The sequence below is a fragment of the Mustela lutreola genome, chromosome 10 (genome assembly GCF_030435805.1).
Source record: "Mustela lutreola isolate mMusLut2 chromosome 10, mMusLut2.pri, whole genome shotgun sequence".
Taxonomy (NCBI): Eukaryota; Metazoa; Chordata; class Mammalia; order Carnivora; family Mustelidae; genus Mustela; species Mustela lutreola.
In genome coordinates this window covers 43,489,361-43,512,871 of record NC_081299.1, presented here as the reverse complement: position 1 = coordinate 43,512,871, position 23,511 = coordinate 43,489,361, and the positions used below count along the sequence as shown (strand labels likewise).

General features: G+C 54.3%; 1 protein-coding gene across 9 annotated transcripts in view; it reads left to right on the top strand.

Moving 5' to 3' along the window:
* Positions 1-23,511, top strand: part of SSBP3 (single stranded DNA binding protein 3) — a 163,709-nt gene that overhangs the window by 103,626 nt on the left and 36,572 nt on the right. For all 9 annotated transcript variants that reach the window (XM_059137429.1, XM_059137424.1, XM_059137426.1 and 6 more), the window contains one exon: positions 11,687-11,776. In XM_059137429.1, the coding sequence (XP_058993412.1) occupies positions 11,687-11,776 (90 nt within the window). The remainder of the gene's footprint in view (positions 1-11,686; positions 11,777-23,511) is intronic.

The following is a 23,511-nucleotide window of genomic DNA, read 5'->3' as shown; positions in this document are numbered from 1 at the left end:
TCTCCATGGGATTTTGAGCATCTCACTTGTTGGACCCTGATGCACGTCTCCATGAAGACCTTCGTTTTGCTTTCAGTTCTGTATGGGGGAGGGGGTGGAATGCCGCTGTGGGAAATCCTGGGTCTGTTTCAGAAGCCACATTTGGGTCTGAATTCTCAGTAGATACACTCCTCTGTCCCCTAGAAGCCTTTGACAAGTTAGGTCCTACCAGGCTGGGCTCCTGGCCCCACCCCATGAGGGGGTTTCTCACTAGGACACCGAAAGATAGGTGTTCTGGGGTGCTCTGGACCCGTTATGGGGCGTTGCTGGCAACGCTGACAGACACCTAACAAGTATTTGTAAGCTCTGTGGGAGAGCTCTGCAGGGCCCCCCTGCCTTGCCTTCCAACGCTTCACGGGTTGTCAGTGGGCCCCTGAGCTCCACGGACTGGGCTGTACCGAGGACTGAAGCTGGCCAGCTCTTGCTGGACGCCTGACCTGGCTCAGCAGCCCCTCTGCGTCACTTTGGAGCAAACTAAATAATTGCCCTTGGAGGGCTTTAGAAGGCTTGCCTGGGTGGGCTCTATTCTCCCGTGCCGCAAGGCAGGGTGGGCAGGTGGTACGTCTTTGAGTGGCTGATACCTGTGACTAAAGAATTGGAGTCAACCAGACCAGTGTTTGGTTCCTGAGGGAAACCAGGAACCAGAGCATTTACCTTTCCTGCTTTAGAGACAGAGACCTGTATTCCTTCCCCCGCCTCCCCCAAATCTGTGACCCTGTAATCCTCTTGGTTTTTTTTGGAAAATAATGACCATTCTGGTTCCCCTTGTGTCAGCACCACTCCCTGTGCTTGCTCACAGCCCTAGGCATTGGGAGCAGAGCAGGAGGAGAGCAGCTGCTCTCTGCACTGACCCCCGTGCAGCAGACCTTCCCTGTGCACTCCCGGGGTCCCGGCCAGGTCCTGGCAGGGGTGGGGTGGGGGGCTTCCTGGACCTGCTGTGTTTGGGCGGGGGCTTGGAGGCCAGGTGGGGCAGCACGGGACACCATGGGAGCTCCTGCTGCCAGTATGAGGAGCATTCATGGCAGAAAGTGGGCACTGGAAGGTGTGACCTGTGTTGGCAGCATGGCCAAGCCACCAACATCCCCGCCCCCCAGGCCAGTGCTGCTGGCGGTGGGAGGAACTGAGTCCTGCAGCCCCTCCTGCCCCAGCAGGAACCTCAGGGCTCCCCAACCTTAACTCTGTTCCTTTATAAATGAGGCACCGGGGGCTCTGAGAAGAAGGGGGCTTCTCTGCTCTTGGTCACCCAGCTAGTTTGGGTTGGGCTTATTGCTGAGGTGTCAGCTAAAGGGGGTGTGAGAGAGGGGAGGGCATGTGGACTTTGAAGTCACGTGGACCTGGGTTTGATGCCCAGGACTGCTGTTCCTTGGCCTGCTGTGTGACAGCTTGTTTTCTTCGCCAGCACGGGGTTAGTAATGCCACCTATCTCCTAGGACCTTTGCGAGGGTCAGAGAGAAGTTGAAGGGCCAGGTGTCAGGAGACACCTGTTACTGTCAGCTGTTGGTGTCCCCGCACTCCTGTGGGCAGTGCAGGAACGAAGGGACTGTGGCCGGAGCCTGTTACCTCCACAGGAGTCGAGTCCTGGCTGGGGGCCTCTCCCTGGCCTCCCCACTGCCCTGGCGGGCTGCCACACCATCCCAGCCATTGTAGCCCAGTACGCACTGGGTGGGGGCCAGTGGAGGCTTCTCTCCCCCTCTTACTCAGTTGCTGGTGATCATGCCTGGCAGGTGCCTGGAACCCAGCTGCCAGGGGCCTCTGGACAAGGTTCTCTGCCTTCTACATCTTTGGCAACACCGGTGCCTGAGCAGGAGGCAGTCTGGCACCCAGATTTCAGGCAGTAGAGCCAGCTCTGCTGTCCACCCATCTGACAGCTGGGCATGGAGGGCTGCCCGAGTGGACAGTGGCACACTCTCTCAGTGCCCAGCTTCTCATGGTGTCGTTTGGTCCAATTTCCTTTGCGTTGTGACCTACATCATTCTCTATTTGCTAAACCCTCTAAGCAGGCAGCAGTAATAAATCAATTAATGACTCCGATGAATCGTTTAATGGCTGACAAAATAACACTAAAGCCAACAGCTTGCATCTCTCCAGCAGTACCAAAGGATGCTGGTTGACTGGGGTGGGGGACGAAACAGAGACTGTTAGCTAAATTAGCGCAATTAGCGCATGCTTTCAAGGCGTAGGTGGCATCTGCTCAGTTCTGAGCCTGTGCCCCAGCCATGTAGACCACAGTGGTGGGCTGCTCACTGGCCTCCCACCTGGCCCAGGCTCCGTGTCCCTGGCCTCGATATCGGGAGACCCCAGTGCACTTCACAGACTGCACGTTCGTCCTGTCACAGTAGAGGCTTATCCGAGGGCAAGTGGCTCTGTCCCCGCTGAATTTGGTGCCAGCCGAGCAGAGTGTGGGCTCCCGTTTTTGGAAAGATGTTCCGAGGGTCATGCCTTTAATGATTTGTCTTAACCTTAAAAGTTTCTGGAAGCAGGCGATTTTTTTGTTCTCTGCACACCTCAGTCCTGGCAGGATTAAGTTGTCATTGGAACTGAGTGTGTGTGGGTCCACGCCAGGGAATTTTCCGCTTTGCAGAGGCAACAACTGCCAGTGTTCTTGTTAAGGAGCTGTCACTGGCCTACTATGACATGTTTGCGGTTGTAAGTACTCCTTTAAGACTCTGTGTGTGTGTGTGTGTGTTGCTAATGGTGTAAACCCAGGCCACGGAGCTCATCTCTCTTTAAGGAGAAAATCAGTATTGTACAAATAGTGTGCTGTTGATCCACTCTTACTGTTCATTTGCGGGGGCACCTCTAGCCCTTAATCTCCCTGGTCTTGGGTGTACACGCCTAGAACCTGCGCCCTGTGCTGTGTGGCCTAGCCAGTGGGTGTTTGCACATGGAGGAGGGTGCCCTGGCTGGCATCCACAGTATAACCAAGTATTAATTATGTGGGGTTCCGCCTCTTACACAAACGGTACCCTTTGATCTAATTCTCAGAAGAGGTTGGGTGCTCCATGGGATGGACGGGCAAGGCCTGGTGGGATGGTGGCCGTGGCCTTCTCAGTTCCGGGACGGAAGCCAGTTCTCCTCTTGGAAGTGTACTGATGGGAGTGCCTTTGTTTCATTTTCTAAAACATGAAATCCTATTTCTCTAACATGGGGTAGAGAGAGACCACTGCTCAGAAGTGTGGCTTCTGTTGAGCGGATTATGTCCTCTGACAGCCGCGACCCCCTTTCCTTCCCTGGCCTGGTCTGCTTTTGTGGAATCACGGAGACCCAGCGGGTCTGTTGTCTGCCTTGGTGCTGTGTCGCTGGTGCAGGGGCTTCTGCTTGCCGATCACCTGTCTCGGCCTCAGCCCATCGCCTGAGACTCCAATTTAACTTTCCCACGCCCCGCAGAAGATAGAAGGCTCCCCCTCTACGGAGGACTACGAAGGGCTCCTGGAGAACAGAAGGGCTAGGTCTCTTCCTCACTTGACCTCTCTGTACTGGGTGACTGTCTTGAAACATCATCTTCAGCACTGAGATCTGAGAAGCTGGGACGTGGCCGAGATGGGTTCTGGTTTTAGCACATCTGGGCTTGACTCCAGTTCTGCCCCTCCAAGCCCTGTGACCCTAGTCAAATCCCTTAAAGTCCTCAGCTAGAGTACTGACTGGCTTATTGGGAAGTCTAGGGGAGAAACTGGGCCAGCACAGTCAGCCGCTGCATTGGGTGGCCGACTCCCCTCCCATAGAAGAGCCCCCCCCTGTGGAGGAGGGAAGTGAGTCAGGCCCAGCCCGGGCCCCCCCACTCCCAAGCTGGGCTGGGATGGAGCTCTGAGGAGATGGAGGCTCTGTGGCATCTGCGCTCTGAAGGAGCGGAGCAGCTGTCAAAGGCCTGGCTCGCTGGGAGGGTTGAGATGACAGCGGTAATCTCTCACCTCTGTATCACCACCTGCATCTTCGAGTCCTGCCGTCCTTTAAGGCCCTGGCTTGAGTGCCACCTCTTCCATAAAGCCTCCCTGATCCAGCTAATCCCCGCCTCCCTGCGCTCGCCTGGAGCACCTTCCCACACCCCTCAGCTCGCTGTCACCGAGGCTCATTTCATCCTCCAGACCTTGAGGGCAGAGCCACGTACTGTCATCTGCCTCCCTGGCAGGCACGACGCGCCCCCACCGCCCTGGGAGCAAGCGTTTGCTGAGAACGTCCAGCATGTGTAAAGCACTCATAACCTTTTTAAGCTCCCACCTACCTTGTTTCTCCTTCTCTTTCCAGGGTAATTTGCCAGTTAGATCCAGCAGCCTCTTCCGTGGGTTCATGCATTCCTGCACACACACTTGTACGCACACGCGCGTGCACACACACAAACACACCCCTTACCACACCCTTTGCTGAAGGCCGGGTCCCTCAATTATTTGCTGGAAGGAGCAGGGTTAGGTCAGTCTCCTTAGGGGGAAGAGTAGAACAGGTAGAGAGGATCCCAAATGCAGAGAATGCCTTGCATGCTCACCCCATGTCTGTAATGATCTGCTGTTTCTTTTCCTAAGTGTCAAAAAGCATACAGAACTCCCCTCGCAGGGTTGGTTGGAGACTGCTTTGGGGTTTCTGGACCCAAGATTGGGGGAGGGGTGGAGGAACAGAGAGACTAAAGTTAGAGCCACTCATGATCATGTGCTTCTCTGTGCCTCAGTTATCTTATGGTAAACAGAAATGACATCTCAGTGGGGATGTTGAAGAGTCCGTCACACCATCCCCTCCCCTGATCTCTGGGGTCAGGACGAAAGGCAGTTGCTGTTCTCCGCATCCCTTCTCCACACCATTGACCCCCTTACCCAGGATACTTGGGAAGAGGCTCCGGTGCCAGGACAGCTCTCCCTGGGGCCTGATGGCCTGACTGTGGCTGGCCAGGTCTTTTTCTGCCTCCACGTGGCCTTTTTTCCGGTTGCTCAGCTAGAGCTCAGTGCGATCTCCCTGTTTCATTGAAATAGCAGGACCTCAGCCACCTCGTTTGGAGCTGAGTAGAGGCCAGGGGCAGGAAGGCTTGCGGTTGCCTAGGTCACACCGTAGGTGGTGTGCAGCCAGAGTGGGAACCTGGTCCAGGGACCCTCACTCCAGGGGTCCTCTATGCTGATATCTCCATGCAACACCAGGTAGTGGTGGGTAACCGAGGGGAAGTGAGGCTGAGACAGTCCACATGGCTCAAAGCCGGAGAGCAGAGATCGAGCCCCACCAGTTCAGATCTGCAGTGTGCTCTTGCTGTGTCCCAGCCATGAGCCGCCCCAAGTTCACATAGGCTACCACTTCCTGAGGCAGCTTATGCTGATGCTCAGACCTGGAGAAGCTTTTTGTAGCTCAGTGTGTCTCCTCTTGGACCCAGAGCTGTCCCTTGGCACCAAGAGAGCACGTCCACTCCTCCTTCCATGTGACAGCCCCCTGGCTATTTGGAGGCAGGGATCCTGTGTCATTCACTCCCGTGTGTCATCTGAACCTATTTTTAATACCAGCTGGTTCTGTCTCTTCACGTAGCAACAGCTCTGTGTTTTCTGCAGGCTGCAGAATTAGAGCCCCTCTTCTCCAGAACTGATTCTCTTCTGTGGTCTGTGCATAAAGCCAAGAGGCCTCTTCCGGTCCCGTCTCCCTCTTTTGACCCTGCTTCTCTCTGTCTTGGCCTTTCTGTCTGAGTGATGATATTCTCTCCGCTCCCTCGTCAACATCTTCAGCTCATCTGTCCTGCTTGGGTTAACAAATCCTCTAGGAAACTCGGCCCAGAGGGACGGAGCTTTTTGCTCAGATTGCTGAAACCCCTGTCTCGACACCCGCGCAAGCGTCCCTCCTTCTCTGGACACAGGCGTCCCACAGAGACCTTCGTTTCTCACAGAGGCAGCACAGGGATGCCTTCACTCCTCTAAGTGACCTCTCTTCCCATCTGCATGCACCCAGCCTATACGCCACACATCCTGTGGTGTCCCGCGTGCTTGGCCACGTGACCTGTGTTGAGTTTCACTTGCGAAAGGCCGTATCCTTGGTGGTTTTGCGTGTGGGCTCTGTGCTGCTACACGCCTGAGGCCTGAGTATTGGGGTGGGGCGAGGAGGGAGGGGATCGCCAAACAAAGTTGCATTTTGCAGCCTTGTAAACCAGGAGGGGCTGGCCAAGCTGGTGGGAGTCCTGCGGTTCACTGAGCATTTGGTTTTATTCAGTTCGCTGGTGATTTCTGTTTATTTATTTCTATTTTTATTTATGTTTAAGATTTATTTATGAGAGAGAACACATGCATGAGCAGAAGGGGCAGAGGGAGAGGGAGAGAAAATTCCAAGCAGACTCTGTACTGATTGTGGAGCCCAGTGTGGGACTCGATCACAGAACCCTGCGATTGTGACCTGAGCTGAAACCAAGAGTAAGATGCTTAACCCGAAGTGCCACCCAGGCACCCCGGGGATCACTTTAAAAGATTGAAAATGAGTACAAAGGCCAGGGCCGGGGCGGGGGAGGGGGGTCCCATGCTAATTTGTGAGTGAGGATAGCTGAGGTTCCCTGGGTGGGGGTTGGAAGAGAACACCTTGCAGGGACCATCCCCCAGACCCACACTCCTGGAAGGAAGTATGAGCACTTGTCCCCTAGCACAAGATGCTCTGAGATGCGAGATGGGAGGTCCTGGGAGCTTGTCTCCTGGTTCCTCTGGACTGACCCTGCTGTTCTTGGAGCCCCAGGGGACTTACTGCTACAGAGCGAGGAAAGGGCCTGGCACTATGTCTGGGACTTGCCACGTGCATTTGTCCTCTACTGGTGTTGGGTGGGTTAGTGGAGGGTATATTGGGATGCTCGGCACTAGCCAAGGGAAGGGGGGTCACTGCTGAAAAGCAGATGTGCTAGTGAGGACCGCCTTTCGTTGGAGGGCATGTGGGAGACCAGCCAGCTGGGGCTGCAGTGCAGGGCAGGCTGAGGCTCTGCGGTGAGCCCCGGACCCAGCTGGCTTTGTAACCACCGTGGGATCGTAAAGAAGGCCTACTCTTGAGGGAGAGGGTTGTGGGATCAGTCCTCCTTGGAACGCTCCCAGGTCATGAACAAAAATACCATACTTTGCAGGGGACCTCGAGGAGCTTCAGGCAGTTGTCTGTAGGCACCTTGAGCTTGGCATGTTGACTCTGACCCCCCAGTCTTAGAGGAGGCACCTGGCTGCAGTGGGCCCCGCCACCCAGTGCAAGGCCTGTTTATTATTTAGAAAAGAATTTAAAGTTATTTATTTATTTATTTTTAATGCATGAGTTACCAAACTGCATGCCTGATTTGATTCTGTTTTTTTTTAGTCCATGTACGTATGTGTATTTAGATAAATGTGGATGAGGAGGGCCTGGGCCGGTCGAGCTCAGATGTCAAGGCTATTACCTGCAGAGGTGTCAGGGTGGTTTTTAATCTTTGATCTCTTACGTGTTCTTTAGTGAGCAGAAAAGAGTTAAAATTCGAAGTCTTCCAGAAAGAGGACTGTCCTCCTGTTCATGCACTAGCTATTCTTTCCCGTCTAACCCTGCCTTTGGATGCATGGGAAAACTGAGGCTCCCAGCAGCAAGGACCTGAGCCCATAGAGAGGTCTCTGGCTTCAGAATCCAGCGCTCTTTAATTCCCTGCCCTAGTGGGAGGTTCCATCCCTCGACCCCCCACAGTCCTGACAGCTGTAGGCCGTGGTGAACGTCAGGGGCTTTTGGTCTGGATTTTGTGTTTTTAGAGAAAACTCACATGAGACGCTTTGCTGAGTGCCTTAATGGAGCTCTAACTCAAAGCTAGAAACCGCAGGGAGAGGCTGAGTTCTAGCAATCCGTAAAGGCCTGGCTCTAGATGGCCAGGTTTGAGCAGGTCTTTGAATAATAAAAGTCATAATCATTTATTGAACACCTGCTGTATGCCCTCCCATCTCAGAGATGGGTATAAAACAGCCCCTGCTCTCAGGTATGGGGGTGGGAGGAGGCGGTCTGGAGGACTGGGTTCTGTGAACCACAGGTAGTACTTAACCCTTTCGTTGCCTTGTAAATCTGTTGCTGCTTTTCATTTGCTTCTTTGTACTTTTTTGCCCCTTTGAAAGTTTTCCATTATGAGCACATATTTCTTTCATAATCAAAGAATAGCAGTATCTGTCATAATTCAAGTTCATTATTTTGCTTATGTTTGCTGCTGGATGAGGCTTTGAATGATAAAAGTTGTCTCCTCAGCTTCCTGCTACCTTAATCACTGCTAATACGGCTTTCCTTTCATTGGAGGCTAGCAGAAATCTGTCCTCCCCACAGATGTCAGAGAATTGTACCATCCACGGTTACCCCAGCCCTGCATTCAAAGGACCCTGGACCCTGCACCCACCCACCCACAGTTCCTAGAACCATGAACTTACTTCTAATTTTGTAGGAAAAGGAACTCTCAAAGGGAGGGAGACTTGTAAGTCATATTCCTGGGTTCAAATTTTCATTTAAAAGTGTGGGGTATCTTTCTTTCTTTCTTTTTTTAAATTCTAAGATATCTTTATGTGATATCCTTAAAATATAAAGAGCTCTTATATATCACTAAGGAAGAAGTCAAATATACCGATAACAAGGAACATGGACATCTTTCCATAAAAGTAGATCTTGAAGTGGCCAGCAGAGACCATTTCAAAAGGTAGTGACCCAAAAAATAGGTCCGAATACAAGAGAGGCACCATTTGGTAACTGTCAGAGTAGCAAACACCATACTTGGTTAAATAATGTTACCTCTGTATAATACTAGATTCGTTAAAAACTCATGTTTTCTTCGGCCATGTAATGAGAAGGGACGTGCTCTTGACATTATTTAAGAAAACACGGTCGCTAATTTTCTTTTTCCTTTGCTGCGTTCTATGAAAAGGAAGCATATATGAAATGATAAACGCTAATTTAAAGAATCAAGTTGGTAAGACTTTCCAGATCTTTCTGTGAAAACAGAGCACGGATCTGGGTTGAAGGCTGGAGAGGAGTAGATCCAGACAAGGAGGACAAACGGGAGAGGGCTGTGTTGAGCCCACTCTCCTCACGAAGACGTTTGTGTCTCTGTCAGACGGGGTGCTCGTGTCCACCTAAGAGGCTGGCTGGGGGTTCAGGGAGAGAGAGGGCAGGCGAGTGGCAGGGAGTAACCAGCCTGTTTCTAGCATCAGGCCCAGTGGCTCCTGCCAGGCATGCCACCCGGGGCCTCCCCAGTCAGGAGCTCCATCTTTCCTGTCCTCATCCCCCAGACAAGTTGGTGCCACATTTGTTGAATAAAACATTTAGTCAGTTTTAGCAAGACAAGGTTTTGCTTTTCCCCGTGTCGCCTACTCCTACCTTCCCGGTAATTACTGTCAGTGCCCCCGCACCTGCTTGACTGCGGGACTTGCACAAAGGTGTGAGTCACTGGAGAAAGACCGTGTCCTGGGAGGGCACCTCAGTTTGAAGAAAGAAGGCATTTCTCCTCCAGATCTGTATTCACGTATATGCATACATGCATTGGGGGGGTGTGTGTGTACACGTATACACGTATATGAACTTTTTTCTTTCGGTAGGAGGGTGACCTCTATGAATGATCTGAGGTTTGGAGGGACAGGTGGGTGAGAATGAGCCAGAAAACTTCCACTGAAGAGTTGGAGGAGAAGGTCACGTCCGCGGTGAAACCCCGACCATGACAATGGAACTGTAGAGACATAGGACAGGATTTAAAAGCACAGAAAGAGACCCAAGCCTTTGTCAGGATTTTGCCTCTGGATTTCAAATGAGTGGGGCAAAATCATACTGAGGCCACTGCCTGAGAAGTAAAATCTATATTCTGTACCAAAACAACTTCCTGAAGGATTAAAGAGTTAAATGGAAAACCGGTCTCTGACAAAACTTGAGGAAAACGTGGGTGCCTGTTTACCTCCCTATGATTTTTCTTTAAAACTTTGCTGCCCCTGCTTCCAGGGAATAATTGTTGGCTGTAAATCCTGAGAAGGTGCATTTCCACAGACCCACCAACCAGAGATTATAAAATAGTGCAGCTAATGGATAGCCTGGCATAGTCCCCCAGGTGGCCCTTGCCCAGATAGTAGTGGGGTGAGCAGGGCGGGGGGGGGGGCAGACAGAGGCAGTCTGCCCCTCATCCTCCTGAGTGGGGCTCTCACCTGAGAATGTGGAAAGACCTCATTCGTGGTGTTTGGGGATGCTGGTCACACATTACAGGATGGTTAGCGAGAGAGAGTTGCCTGTCGGTAGGCAGAAGCATTTGAGAGGTTGGGCTGGCTTGGCCAGTCCATCTCCACTCCAGTCTCTTTAGCTGAGTCTGCTAAGACACCCAGTGCCTGCCCATAGTGAGCCCTCCTTGCTTTCAGATTACCGAGCTTTCCTGGTGCACAAATATAGGCCATTCTGTCCCATGATCCTCCACAATCCCAACGAGCAGGCAGGACAATGGCGACCCCCAGTTTGTACAGGAAACCATCTGGAAAGCCACTTGGCTTGCCCACGGCCTTCTGTTGCTGGTACGGGTAATGGCCCTGGAGCCCAGATGCAGGGGTCCCTGGGGTGGGGGGTATCTGTTCATCTTGCCACGGCCAATGGGATTCACACATTACCTCATTTCCTTCAGTCACAGTTGGAAGTTAGGACTTCTGGTTCCTCTTTCCTGGCTGAGGAAAGGGAAGAAGTGAATTCTGCTGCATTTGTAAGAGAAAAAGCGGCCTCCTTCCGTTTCCTGACCCCAGGGGGCTCACTCTTGTCCCAAAACCCTGGGGGGCTTACTCTTGTCCCAGAGAACAGGTCAGAGCCCTGGGAGGAAATTGGTGATTGAGAATTGGTGAATTCTCAGATTCTCAGTGGGGGGTATGTGTGAGGTTGGTGACATGGAAGTGGAGTAAGGGGGTCCTGCAGGAGGAGTGGGGGGTGTGTGTGCAGGGTGGCAGTGGGGTTGGGGGCGTGTGTGTGTGTGACTTGCCCCATCAGCCTCACCCTGCCTGTGTGCGTGCAGGCCCAGGTTCAGACACGCTGACCACATGGCAGGTGGGACACAGATTGCCTGGGAGGAAGCCAGGCTGGGGAGAACCACGTCTGTTCACTCCCGGGAGGCATTTGCTGAGGCAGATGTACTAGGTAAATGCTGGAATAGCAGCATTTAAGAAGAAAGGTGCTTCCACTCCCCATGCTGCACGGCCCATCTCATCTCTTGTGGCCCCCCGAGACTCTGATGGGCCCAAAAGAGCCCTGCCCTCCTCAGGCTCTCCAGGGACGTTTCCCAGCGGGTCTCCCTGTTCATTCATTAAACTGTGGGTAGTGATTGACATGCTCACCATACAGCATGCAGCCTCTTGGAGGGGACGCAAATGTTTATAAAACCTCCTTCCCTCCACTGCCCTGCAGGGACCCCATAAAGCAGCTGAGTGTGTAAGGCAGGGTGTCCATACACTGGCAACAGCTGCCGGGCACTGTGTTCTGCGGTGCGTGTGCAAAGCAGTAGATGATGTTCTCCCATTTTAGAGATGAGAAAACAGAGGCTCAAAGAGTTCATCATTTGCCCAGTGAGAGACACACCTGGGAGGATGATGTTCGAGGAGGGTCTTCGAAGGATGTGGGCAGATCGGCAGACTGGGAGAATGGGGGCAGGGAGGGGGAGGGGTTGCAGCTCTACATCTCTCAGGGTGGATCCCACCTCTCACTCTCCCACTTCTTGTCTCCACAGAGTGCAGCAGCCGCTCCGAGCCCTGTGCTTGGCAACATTCCCCCCAACGATGGGATGCCAGGAGGCCCCATCCCGCCAGGTTTCTTTCAGGTACGTGCTGGGCCCCCTCGGTCCCCTGCTCCTTAGGCTCCAGGCCAGGCCCAGGTGGGCAGGAGGGAGGGAGAGAGAAGTAAGTAGCAGCTCAGTTTGCCATGGTCTAAATACAGTTGCTTTGTGCTGGTTCCAACCCCTCCCATCCCTTTCTCCATCCCTTCCAAAACCTGAAGAGGGGAGAAAAGAGATGGGAGTAGCTGCCCTTCCTACACCCCTCCACCGCCCCGCCCCCCGCCTCCCCCCCACCCCTTGCACATGCTGTGTTACTTCTGTTAGAGTGGGTTTTCTTCACACCATCTTCGAAGGCACAGCACAGCACAGCCCATCGTCGGGGAGGCAGTGGGGAGCTGTCTTTTATAACAAAAGGCCTTTTTTTTTTTTAAATAGCAAGTAAACTGTTCTTTGTTTCTGTTGTGTTGCTGCTGTCATCGTCATTGTTTACTTTGCCTGTCCAAACTACAAACCTTAGGCGTAATCTAAAAAAAAAACAAAAAACCCACCATCCTGGCAGGTCTCAGAATCCTTTCCCTCTGGTTAACCACTTCATTTTTTCCGAGTGCAATCGCAGTCGGCATTCCGTGAGCATCTGTGCCCGTACTCCGCCCGCCAAAGGCAGGGGCACATCCCACGTGGGGTGGGAGTCTGGTCTCTTCCCAAAGACCCCTTGTCAGCCTCTGGGGGCTTCATCTCCTATCAGGGTTGGGGGTGGCTGCCAGGCCTCTCTGTGCCTGCTCCTCCCCCTATCTCCATGGTCCCCTGGCACAAGGGATAAGGGGTTTTTCGATTTTAAGCAGGCTGAGACCAGGGATGCCATCTCAGAAAGGAGTTAGCGTGCAGGACTAGAGGAGCTTCTCTGAGTGTAACATTTCATTCATTCAGACCTGTCTGTGGCAGGGTTTGAGAACCTGCCTGTGTTCCCCACCCCTTTGAAAGGCTAACACTTCCAGATAAGACTATGGAAAGAGCTGTCATATAGAAAAGAGTGCCGAGATTTCTCTGTGAAGCCCAAGAATTCAAAACTGGGAGCACTGAGACAAAGTCCAAGGAGAATTTTGCTTGGTTTGAGCCAGAATTCCACACCTCTTGCTTCCAGCGGTGAGACGCAGGCTGCGGGAGGCGGGGCTCCCTGTTACTAAGACATCTAAGCTAAAGGGGGAGAAACCCCTCTTAGGGATGTTCAGGGGATTTTCTCCCCCTGGGTGGAAGATGGCCTAGGTGACACTTCTCCCTTGTAAAATTTCACATTTGAGTTGATCTTGACTCTCAGGAGAGAAGGGTTTGGACATGCTGCTGACTGTCTAAGGAGTGAATCCGTAAAATTTAGGTGTTCCCCAAAACCAGAAAGAGCAGGTTGTCCACCATCATGATGGTGGTGAGGGGAGTCATAGGGATGGCGGTTGAGGGCTTTGGGTGGCCACACATACATCTGTATACATTCCCAGCATGTCGCCCGAACTGGAGCCTTATTCTGGGGTGGAAAGGGGTACAGCCTCAGAAATGGGGTGCATAGGCTCTAGGTTAGACCAGTCCAGGCATTGCTTGGGGCTTGGCTTGACGTAAGCAGGAAGAGGGGCTAGACTTGGAAGAGAATGGAACATTCATAATGGACCCAAGAAAGAAAGGAGGCAGACAGGCTTCTGTCCTTTCCCCAGAGGGTAAGCCCAGGGGCTGCTGTCTGAGATGGGCCTTCATGCCGAGGGACAGTCATCTTCCTGGCCACTGCAGGTGGGTGTCCTGTACCTGGTTGGTCTTTCCCCCAGGTGTTACCTGCTTCGGCCTTCTTTCCCAGGCTCACACATCCTCCCACATGAGGCCACGGGTACACCCTGGACACAGTGCCGTTGTGGCTTTCCTGCCTGGTGGACAGAACCCCGGGTACCGGTCTCCACTTGCGTGCCTGTTGAGGCTGCTTGCTGGCGGCTGAGTGCCCAGTGCAGGATGCTGTGGCGGGAAGAGGTGGACAGTAGCCAGCTGCATTTGTTAAATAGGCTGTTGACTTCTATTTTGGCCTGAGTCTGGGGCTAGGCAGGGTCTGCCTGATAATGTGGGCAGCTCATAACTTCCTGCTTTGGTAGAATTGTCCATGGTTAAGGCCTAATTCCAGACATACTTCTCGGGCCCTCCCCTGTGACGTTCAGGGGTGTGTGGTCAGAAAGCCCAGACCGAATCCTGTCCTTATTTGGCCACTTCCAGCCACCATCAAACAGAGGTAACTTTTGGATCCTCTTGAGTGGAGGTCTTTTCTGAACCCCAGTCAGGATGAACCCACCAAGAGTTGGGGCGGGGGTGGAGGGTGGACATGGAGCCAGGGACCTGTGTGCCCCAGACTCTCTACTTCCTGGGTGACTTTGTCTGACTTTGTCCCCACCATACCCTCCTCAGATAAGGACATTGTTTTCTAGTCAGTCAGGTGAATACGAAGGCAGAGGAGGTGCTTCCTGGCTGTGATCTGACCCCCTCGGGCTGGGTCAGTGCTGAGGGGAAAGGGTATCTCTCTGGAAGGAGGTAGTGACTGCCCATTTCCGGAGTAGGCCAGCTCACGACCAGAATATCAGCTATCGATGTGGCCCCTGCCTCGGCTCTCCCGCCGCTGCTTTGCTATTCGAAGGGAAATAGAGATGCTATCGGGTTTAATCGGCTGCCAACAATTGCACTTCTTCCCCTGCTTGGCCGCAGTCTGCGCGGGCAGCTCTGCGGCTGAGGGGGTCTTTGTACCAGGATAGCCGGCCTGGGTTGGCTGACTCAGCTGCGACCAGATCCTGTCCCCCGGTGGCCGGCCCAGTTTTCACATCAGGACTTCACCCCCAGTTGGTGCCAAATTTTGAAGCCAGTGGGGCCTCCCAGGTGGGTTGGTGGGTAGACAGCAGCTGTCTACCCATCCCCCCAACTCCAGCCCCACAGAAAGGAACACAGGAGACTTACTTCCTTAGACTGCCAGGCTGCGAGGCTACTCCTGGGGTCGGAAGGTATGGCCATCCAAGCCTTAGGTTCCATCCGTTGGCTTTTTCTTACTTAGTGTTGAGGGGTCCTGTGGTACGAGATATGTCTGATAGCAAGTTGAGGGCTGGTGGAGAGATGGTTCAGGGCCTGGCCTGACCATACTTCACAGTATTGGGGAGTATTTTGGGGTTCTTGGGGTTATGGTAGAATTTAGCCAGGACGTTCTACTTCTGTGCGTTCCTTGTAAAAATACACCTTCATCTTGGCATCCCCAGCATCTGGCACGCACAAAGGACCTGGGGAGTGTTTGAACTGAGTTTATTTGTGCTGTTCACGTTACCAGTAGTAGAGCCCCGTCAGCCTCAAAACTCTAGATCCTCATTCTCTCCAGGCTTGGAGGGTCCAGGGGCCGCATTCTGGAGTGGGGAAGGATACAGAAGATGAGAGCCTGAGGACATCTGTTCTAGTCCCCTGCTTATCCATACACTTGCTGAGTGACCTTGGGCAAGTTGCTCGCTGTCTCTGGACCCCAGTTTCCTCGCTAGTAGATGTAGCAGGGTGGACCAGATGGTCTCTGAGGGCCTTTCCAACTTGGATTTTCTGCTTGGGATCCAGATGGGTTTTACATAATCAAGCAGTGGCATTTTTTTTTTTTTTCCATGCAGCTTAAGTCAGTTGGGCTGTACATCTGGCAGACTCTGCTTAGTTTTGGCCAGGCCTGCTGGTATGAGTGGGCCCCCTCCCAGCTCCTTGGCCCTAAGGTAGTTCTAAGGGAGGTGCCCTTCAGTGAGGATTTCTAGGTCTGGAGCTGGGGAATGGCAGGAGGGCAGGGGTCACGAAGAAGGGAGCACTGAGTACAGACTGTTTTTGTTCTTGTTTTGTTTCAAATTCCAGTGATTGTTTTCAGGTATGTCGTGTTTTTGACGTGCGACTTACTTTCATTTTGATCACCACACTTCTGCAGAGGGGAGGCATGGCTGACTGGGGGAGAGAGACTGGGAGAGGACTGACCTGCTCAGTGAGCAGCTACGGGCCATAATCGGGGTTTCAGCCCAGGCTTGCTGGCTCGGGACCTCAGTGTTCTAACTCAGTGGTCAGATGCATGTCTGGTTGTCTAGAGAGAGAATAGAGAACAAGAGAAAAGGAGGGAAATGATGGAGGGAGAAAGAGAAAACTCTAGCCATCGTCTCTAAAAAGTAGGCAGTGTTTCTGCTCTGATGCCGGCCCTGATTGGTTGGTTGTGGCTGCTGGACCACTGTTGGGAGTGATTCTAGAGCCGTGTGTGGGCTCAGCGGATATTGGTAGGCGTTGTCTGCCGTGAACATGCAGATGTAGATGGTAGTATGTGACCTCTGAATTTGCCATCCCTGATCGAGGGCAGACTTCGTACAGATGCAGAATGGATTGTATAGATGCAGAATGGAGGCCCAGAGGCAGATGGGACTGTGGTTTGTGATAGCGATCAGCCCCCTCTGTGAGGGCATGGGGCTTGACTCTTGGCCAGAGCTGATCAGTCCTGGTCTGTCCCCAGGAGCACAAAGCCTAGCAGAGAGGCTTGATGGGTAACGTGCCCTGGAGCAAGAAATGAAGGGGCCTGCCTGCCAAGGGGCTTCCTGGGGGCCACATTCTGGGGTGGGGTCCCAGTGACGGGTAGGATAGGTAGTTGCTCTGTAGGAGACATGGCTGGAGAGTTTGCTGGTAGCTTTTGCTGGACCTTGTGGAGAACTGTGGGCTCCGTCCAGAGGTAATGGAAGCCACTGGAGCACCCTGGTCTGGATAACGCCTGGGCCAGGTCTGTGTTCCTGAATAGTTCACTCTGCACTGGCTCTGTCCGCTCTTCGGAGGCGGGAACCTAGGGGCAGACCACACTGAAGTTGGAGACTGGTGTTGCCGAGATCCAGTCAAAGGATTAAAGAGCAGGTCTTCTCTGAAAGAGACGGTCTTGGGGGAACCCAGGCTCCCATTGCCAGAAGCTCATCATGTTCTGCTGTGAACATCCCTAGATAGTTTCTGTTGTAGTGGGACACAATAGGGGTTGACATGTCCCGTCCCCCGACGTCCCCATTCCAGTGAGTTCTCATTCTGGCCAGCCGAGCCCACCCACCTCTGAGGTCTTCCTCCAGAGAACCCTCCCCACCAGCTAAGGAGGAGTGCAGAGAAGAAGCATAGTCCAGAAACCTAAGAAATTATCCAAAAATGAGAGGGAGAGCTAGACGCATGACCTTGGACCTTGCCTGTTGAGATTATAGGGAGCACACGCCTCATTTTTTGCAGAAGTAGCCGAGGTTTCTGTGGGAGAGGAGCAGCCTCAGGAAGTCTCTGATGACTGACTTGGAGTGTCTGAAGTTCGTCCGCATAGAAGATACTCAGACCAGGGGCGCCTGGCTGCCTCAGTCAGAAGAATGTGCAACTCTTGATCTCAGGGTTGTGAATTTAAAACCCACGTTGGGTGTTGTAGAGATTACTTAAAGAAAGAAAGAAATCTTTAAAAAAAAAAAAAAAAAGATACTCAAACCTGACTCCTCAGCCCTTCGATCTCAGATCCTTCAGAGAAAAGAAGAGGGAGGCCAGTTTGAGTCTTTGGATGTAAGACCGTTCTACCACCTGCCTACTTAAAGTAGTGAGCTCCCTGGCACTCAGTGGTAACCAAGTAGAGACTCTGCCCAGTAGAGAGCCCTGGGGACTGAGCGCCTTGGGGTGGGATAGTGTGTTTCCAGGGAGGATCAAAGCCCAGTAAATAAGGGTTTGGCGGTGGTGGCCGCTTAGGCAGTTCCCAAGAGCTGGGTCGAGTGCTGTCCATTTCCTGCCTTCCTCTCTGGCGGCAAGCAGGCAGCAGCACAGTGAGTTGGCATTCCTCTTGCCAGAAAGCTGCAGCGGCAGGAAAGACCTCTCTGCTGACTAGAGCCAGGGTGGGACGAGGAGAGGCTTGGGAAGAAGCAAACCACCTTGTTTGTGTGGTTTTCAAAGTCTGCAGCAAAGGGAGGACTTGGTGGTGGGGGATGGGGGGCATGGTTCCGTATCTGATGGATGGTCAGTCTGAGGCCAGGACCTAAACCACGTGAGGCCCAGCAGACTTGCCGGTCATCGTGTAGCCCGTTGGCCAGACATGGTCTCTAAGGCCACAGTGACCTAATCACGCAGCCTCAGTGAGCACCTCGGAAAAATGAGGCAGCCCTGTACCCACCCTCAAGGGGCTCACAGTCTGGTGGAGGAGGCAGGGAATGATTACACCAATAGTCCGGTACCACAGGGGGCAGGCGAAGGAGCATCTGGCCTAACCTGGGGTCCATCTGGGAAACTTCCCTGAGGGGCTAACCTAGAGGAGTGAGGTCTGAGCAGGAGGCAGTGGATGGCAGGAGGCCTGGAGAGATACTTAAGCTTAAAGACAGGGGAGCCTTGGAAGGTTCCTAAGAAAGGAAGTGACCGGGTTCCAGGAAGACCCAGTAGCCTGGAGGGGCTGGACTTGTGGCAGGCTGCCATTGTGTAAGTGTGGATTCCAGGCTGTGGTCCCGGGGGCGGGGAGTGGCCCGGCCCTGGGCAGCAGTGGTGCCTCAGTGCAGTGGCCTGTGCTTCCATGCCCTGAAATCACAGCGTCTTGCTGGATGTGGGAGTGGGGAGAAAGCAAAGCTGGGAGGCTGTGCCCAGGGTTCTGACTTGCACTGGACTGCGGGGTACTGAGAGGCTGTCACGTGCCTCCTACCCTGTCAGACCCTTCACCTTCGAAGGAAGGGGGCCTGGCGTGTGGTCCTGTGGCTGCCCCCTTGCCCCTTGAGGCTCCCAGCCCATGCTCTCAGGTCCTAAAGTAGACCTGTCTGACCTCCTGTTGCAGTTGGTAGAACACTCTAGATTAGGAAAGGTATCCCCGTGTGTGATTCCATTTGACCCTGGGAGGTAGGCCTGAGAGCTAACAGCATTTCCACTCAGGATGAAGAAACTGAGGCTCCCATTGGCCGGAGTTGCTCAGGGAAGATGGGTGTGGACCAGGTGGTAGGCTCTAGAGCTTCTCGATGAATGCCCTGTCTTGGGTGAGGAGGAGCAAGTCCCCTCCCTTTCTGGGCCCCACACTCTGGTCCCTGACCCTTGCCCTGGCTCCATCACTGAGGGTAGGATGGGTTCCTATTGATGTGCTGTGCCGGTCTGTGGGGGAGGAAGACAGAGATGCCGTGGGGGGTCGGGTTGGTCGGGGAGTGTGCCAGTACCTTCAGGGGGCAGAAACACCCCTCCTCCTCGCCCCTCACCCTGCTGTCTGCCTCCAGACTGACAGAAGGCAGGGTCACCCCTGCTGAGAAGGATTAGACAGGAGGCGGGGCACCCCAACTGCTGGGCGCTGGGCTGCCTCCACCCCAGCCCCACCTGTTCCAAGCCAACGGAGTGCCCCCAGTCCCGCAGCAGCACACCCCCCCCCCCCCCCCACACACACACACACAGCAAGCCAGCAGTGGCTTTAAGCCCAAAGACTCCTGCCCTTGGTCGTGGATATCCTGGTTTGAGTCTAGCCCTGTTGCCAGACTGCTGGGTGTCCTTGCAGGGCCATCCTCCCCTCTCTGGGCCTTAGGTGCCTTAGAGGACCCTGGCTGCTGGGAAACCCTGTCACCTGAGCTGGCCCCTGGCCCCGCCATGGACCCACACACAGCTCTTCCCCCCTCCCCCACAGCCCCCCAACAATTGCCTGGCCTGTGTGGAAAGGCCAGGGCAGGAGAGAAGGTGGGGGGAGGCTTTTCTTCTTGCCAACACCACATCCACAAAGGTCAGGCTGTGTTCCCGCCCCACCCGGCAGCCAGCCTGGTGCCTAGCATCTGCCCAGCGGCAGAAGACCGTGCCGGGGCTCCTAGCAACCGCGGACAAAAGGTTACTCCTGACGTGCCAGGCTGCCGGCCCCCTCGCCCTCCCTTTGGAGAGGAAAACAAAGTTGTGGCCTTGACTGGCGCGTGTGCCTGTGTGCACGCGTGCGGGCGTGTTTGTGTCTGTCTGCACACTCGGGCCACCTCTCCGCCCCGCCAACAAACGTGAACTCCGCGTGTCACGCCGTAACTCTCGCTGATGAAATGGAAAGTTGGACATAAATCAGTGTCTGCCGCCCTGTTAGCTACGCACCAGCAGCCAGTGCCTGGGAGGTTTGCTCAGTAACAAAGCACCGGGCCTCTCTGCGGGCCTCGGCTGCCCCCTAACGCGGAGCTGGCCCCGCAGCGGGGAAGCCCAGCACCAGGGAGCCCAGCCACTGGTGGCCTTCGCCTCCCCGCTGAGGACTTCCCCCGCCACAGGTCTCTGCTCCCTTTGCGGTGAAAGGAAAGGGAGTGCTTTCCAGAAGGACCCTGGGACCTGGGAGGCTCGCACTAGTTCTTACTGCTGCTCCTAAAACCCCTGGACACCCCAGGGTATCCCTTCTCTCCTCCTGAGCTGTGAGCTGATTTGGGTCTGACTTTCAGGGATCCCGTTGTCAAAGATTGGTGTCAGCAACCCCTTCACCCCTCGGGTTTTAAAAGCTTGGGCCGATTTATTCTTTTCCCCTTTAGTCCTGGTTTTTTTTACTTTGGATTTCTCTTAGATTAGATTCCCCCCCTGCGTCTGGGAGCTGCTCTGCCGTGTTGTCCTGTCCCCTGTCCCAGCGCCATGACTGGGTTCGTCGCCGCCCTCCCCCTGCCACCCCCGCCATGATCCTCCTGCCTTTCCAGAGGGTGGAGGAGCCCCCTGTGTTTTTGTTTTGTTTCTTCATAGTTGGCGGAGGGGGTAGACCCTTCTGTGTTCCTGCTTCCACCTTCTCTGCAGATCATGCTGAGGGTTTTTTTTTCCCCTTTAAAAAAAAGGTCACATTCCTCAGCCCTTGTAGCAGAAGAGGTTGGAGGAAGAGAATTCCAGTGGAATCCTATAATAACATGCCTTGGCATTATGTGGCTCAGGCTAGACCCCCCTGAATAAGATCACACCACGCTGAAGGAAACTGCCCTTTGGGGAGTCTGGGCTGGGCCAAGGGGCCGGGCCAGGGTCAGAGGGCTTTCTCACATCTCGCCAGGTGCTAATTGTGAGGTGCTGTTCTGAGAGCTGGGATGGAGCAGCCCATCCACAGGGCTGGTTTCGGGCTCCTGTCCTGCTTTTGCCCAAGTGAACTCCTCAGCCCGCTCAGCCTGCCTTTCCCCGGAACCTCTCCCTCCCCCAGATAAGGTCTTGGAATAAATGAAGGCCTTGGGCCAGACCCACTGGTTGCCCAGCAAGCCCCTGTCTCTTGCTAATACCCAAATGGGGGTGGTTACACTTGGTAAGAGTATGGCTGGGGGACCACAGCTTTTATGCAGTGTTCTCTCCAGGCTGGGTGCTGGGCTTCCTGACTGGGGGCCACCACATCAGCTCTGCACGCAGTGCAGGGATGGGGCATCAGAGGGCAGCAGCCCTGGGAGAGGCCTCCTATGGACACCTTGGAAGAGGGCAGCGCAAGGTGTGGTGGCTGTGACCGCGAGCTTAGGAGGAGGATCCCTGACCTCCCCCCTCCCCCCAGTGCCACTTCCTGACCATGTGTTCTGGGGAGGTTACCTGACCTCACTGGGCACTGGTGTCCTTAGCTATGCTGAGAGCACTCATTCATTAAATCACAGTGCCTCCTTGGCAGGGCTCTGGTAATGACGGACTCTGCATAGAAACATGGAGCCGTGCTCAGTGCTGGTTTACTACTGCCGTGGAAACACACCCGTGGGCTTTAGGATCCACATTGATGAGCACCTGGACCCCTGGAAGCTCATCTGCCATATTCCTCTCCCTCTCCCTCCCCACTCCCCCCTCCCCTCAAGGCCTTCCATCCTTCTGGGAGGCCCTGGGCTGGCACGTGAGTTGCCTTGAGAAAGTCTGCTAACCCATCTGGGCGCCATTGCTTCACCAGACAGCTGGGGTGAAGGTAGCCCCAGACTCCCGGGCGCCTCTGAGGAGCCAGGAAACGAGGCCCATGAAGCCCTGCCTGGTGCCCGGCGTGGCTAAACACTCAGGTGTCTGTCTTAGGGACGCATATAGGTCTGTCCTGGGGCTGTTCTTTTCTCAGAGCTAGGGGTCACGGCGGAGCTAGGTCCCGCAGCTCGTCCAAGGGCACGGGCCACTGTGGGTGCTCTTCATCCAAGAAGGGGCTATTCCTAGAGGCTTAGCACAGCTTTGGTGGCAGTGGCACGTGGGAGAGGTTCTGGGTGTTTCCGATGGGTATTAGACTTTCAGTTACACCGATGTGTTTGGGACCTAGCAAGCACAGGCCCCTTTAATGTGTTACCTCACTTAATCCTGCCCTACGTGGCTTAACTCCTTGCTCCCCGGTCCACCAAGGGGGAGTTCAGGGGAGGTAGAGGCAGGGAAGCAGGTTGTATGGCCGGGAGCTTCTCATTCTCTTCCTGCCGGGCTCATTAATATGAACTCTTTTTTGCGAGTTCATGTTGACTCTCCCGCCCAGGCATTTGGGTCTTTGCTGGGCATCCTGAGTTCTGTTACCAGCTGGCCTCACCTGGGTGTCATTTGAGTGTCCACTCCCCACCTTTGAAGCAGGAACAACTTCTCCCTACTTCACCAGCTAGGACTTTGGAAATGCAGTCGGAACGAAAGGCAGATCAGAATATCCGCACCAGCCCTCCTTCCCAGGGACTTGCGTTCAGCCATCTGTTCTTTCAGTACACATTTGAGTGACAGCTCTCTGCCCAGCCCTGCGGGCCTCCCACAGTCGGGAGGCCAAACGGAACTGGTATACAGGGCCCTGTTCATAGTCCATGGGGCTGACCCCAGCTCTTCCTATTGATGATGTCCTTGTGTTAAAGACACAGAGTCTGGGCTCTTGGTAAGATACTCACAGGTCTTTGTGATCTAAGCCCTGCTACCCTCTCGCCATTACTGGACCAGCTGTTGATCCCCACGATGGGCCAGGGCCGCTGCTCTTAAACCCAGCGTCTGTACCTCCAGCATGACTGTGTGGCCTCTTCTGTAGACAGCAGCATTCTCCCCTGCCTTTCTAGAAGGCTCTTCAGTCTCAGGTCAGTGTTATTCAGGAGACTTGGGCAACGTCTTGCCCTATCCTTGCCCCAAGAAACACATGCCCCGACAATGAGTCTGATGAAGAGCCTCGTCCTCGGATCAGTCCCGAGAAACTTACTCAAAAGCGTGGAGAAGTGCAGTCAATTCTGGGGCCGTGGCTCTACCGTTCTGGGCCTTAACCTGCCTGTGTGTGACATGCAACCCCATTAGGGGGCAGGCACAGGAAGGGCAGTGGCAAGCAGGGGAGACCCGGCTCCTGTCCCCTGGGACATCAGAGGCTTTTGGGGCAGAAGAAAGAAGTGTCCATGTCAGGGGCCAGACAACTCCAGAAGAGTTGGCTGAAGCGCGCTCAGCATCAGGCTGGCTGCTGGAGGGCCGTGCCTCCAGCCCGAGGCACGGCAGGCCAGGAGGCAGCACCCTGGGATTAGGGTCCTGGGAGAGCCTAGTCAAAGAAGCAGGTGCTCCCAAAGGATTCCTTAAGGTGGGGGAGATCTGATCCACCTCCTCTGCTGAGGGTCAGTTCTCAGACTGGACTGAGTACTTGACTCTCAGTATCTTAGTTCTCCAGCTTTCTGGGAGGAGGTGAGTAAGAATGACAGGGGTGGGAGACGGTGCTCCTGGCCATGAATCTGGGGCACTTCCAATAGCTCCCCCACTCCTCCCTGCACACACTCACTTAGCTGTCCCTTGTGCTTCTGTTGAGGTTTGCCCAGTTGCATAACCCACTGCCTGGTGACTCTGGGCGGGCTTCCTAAACCCCTTTATTCCCAGAGTTCTGGTTCTTTCCCTTGCCCCATCCT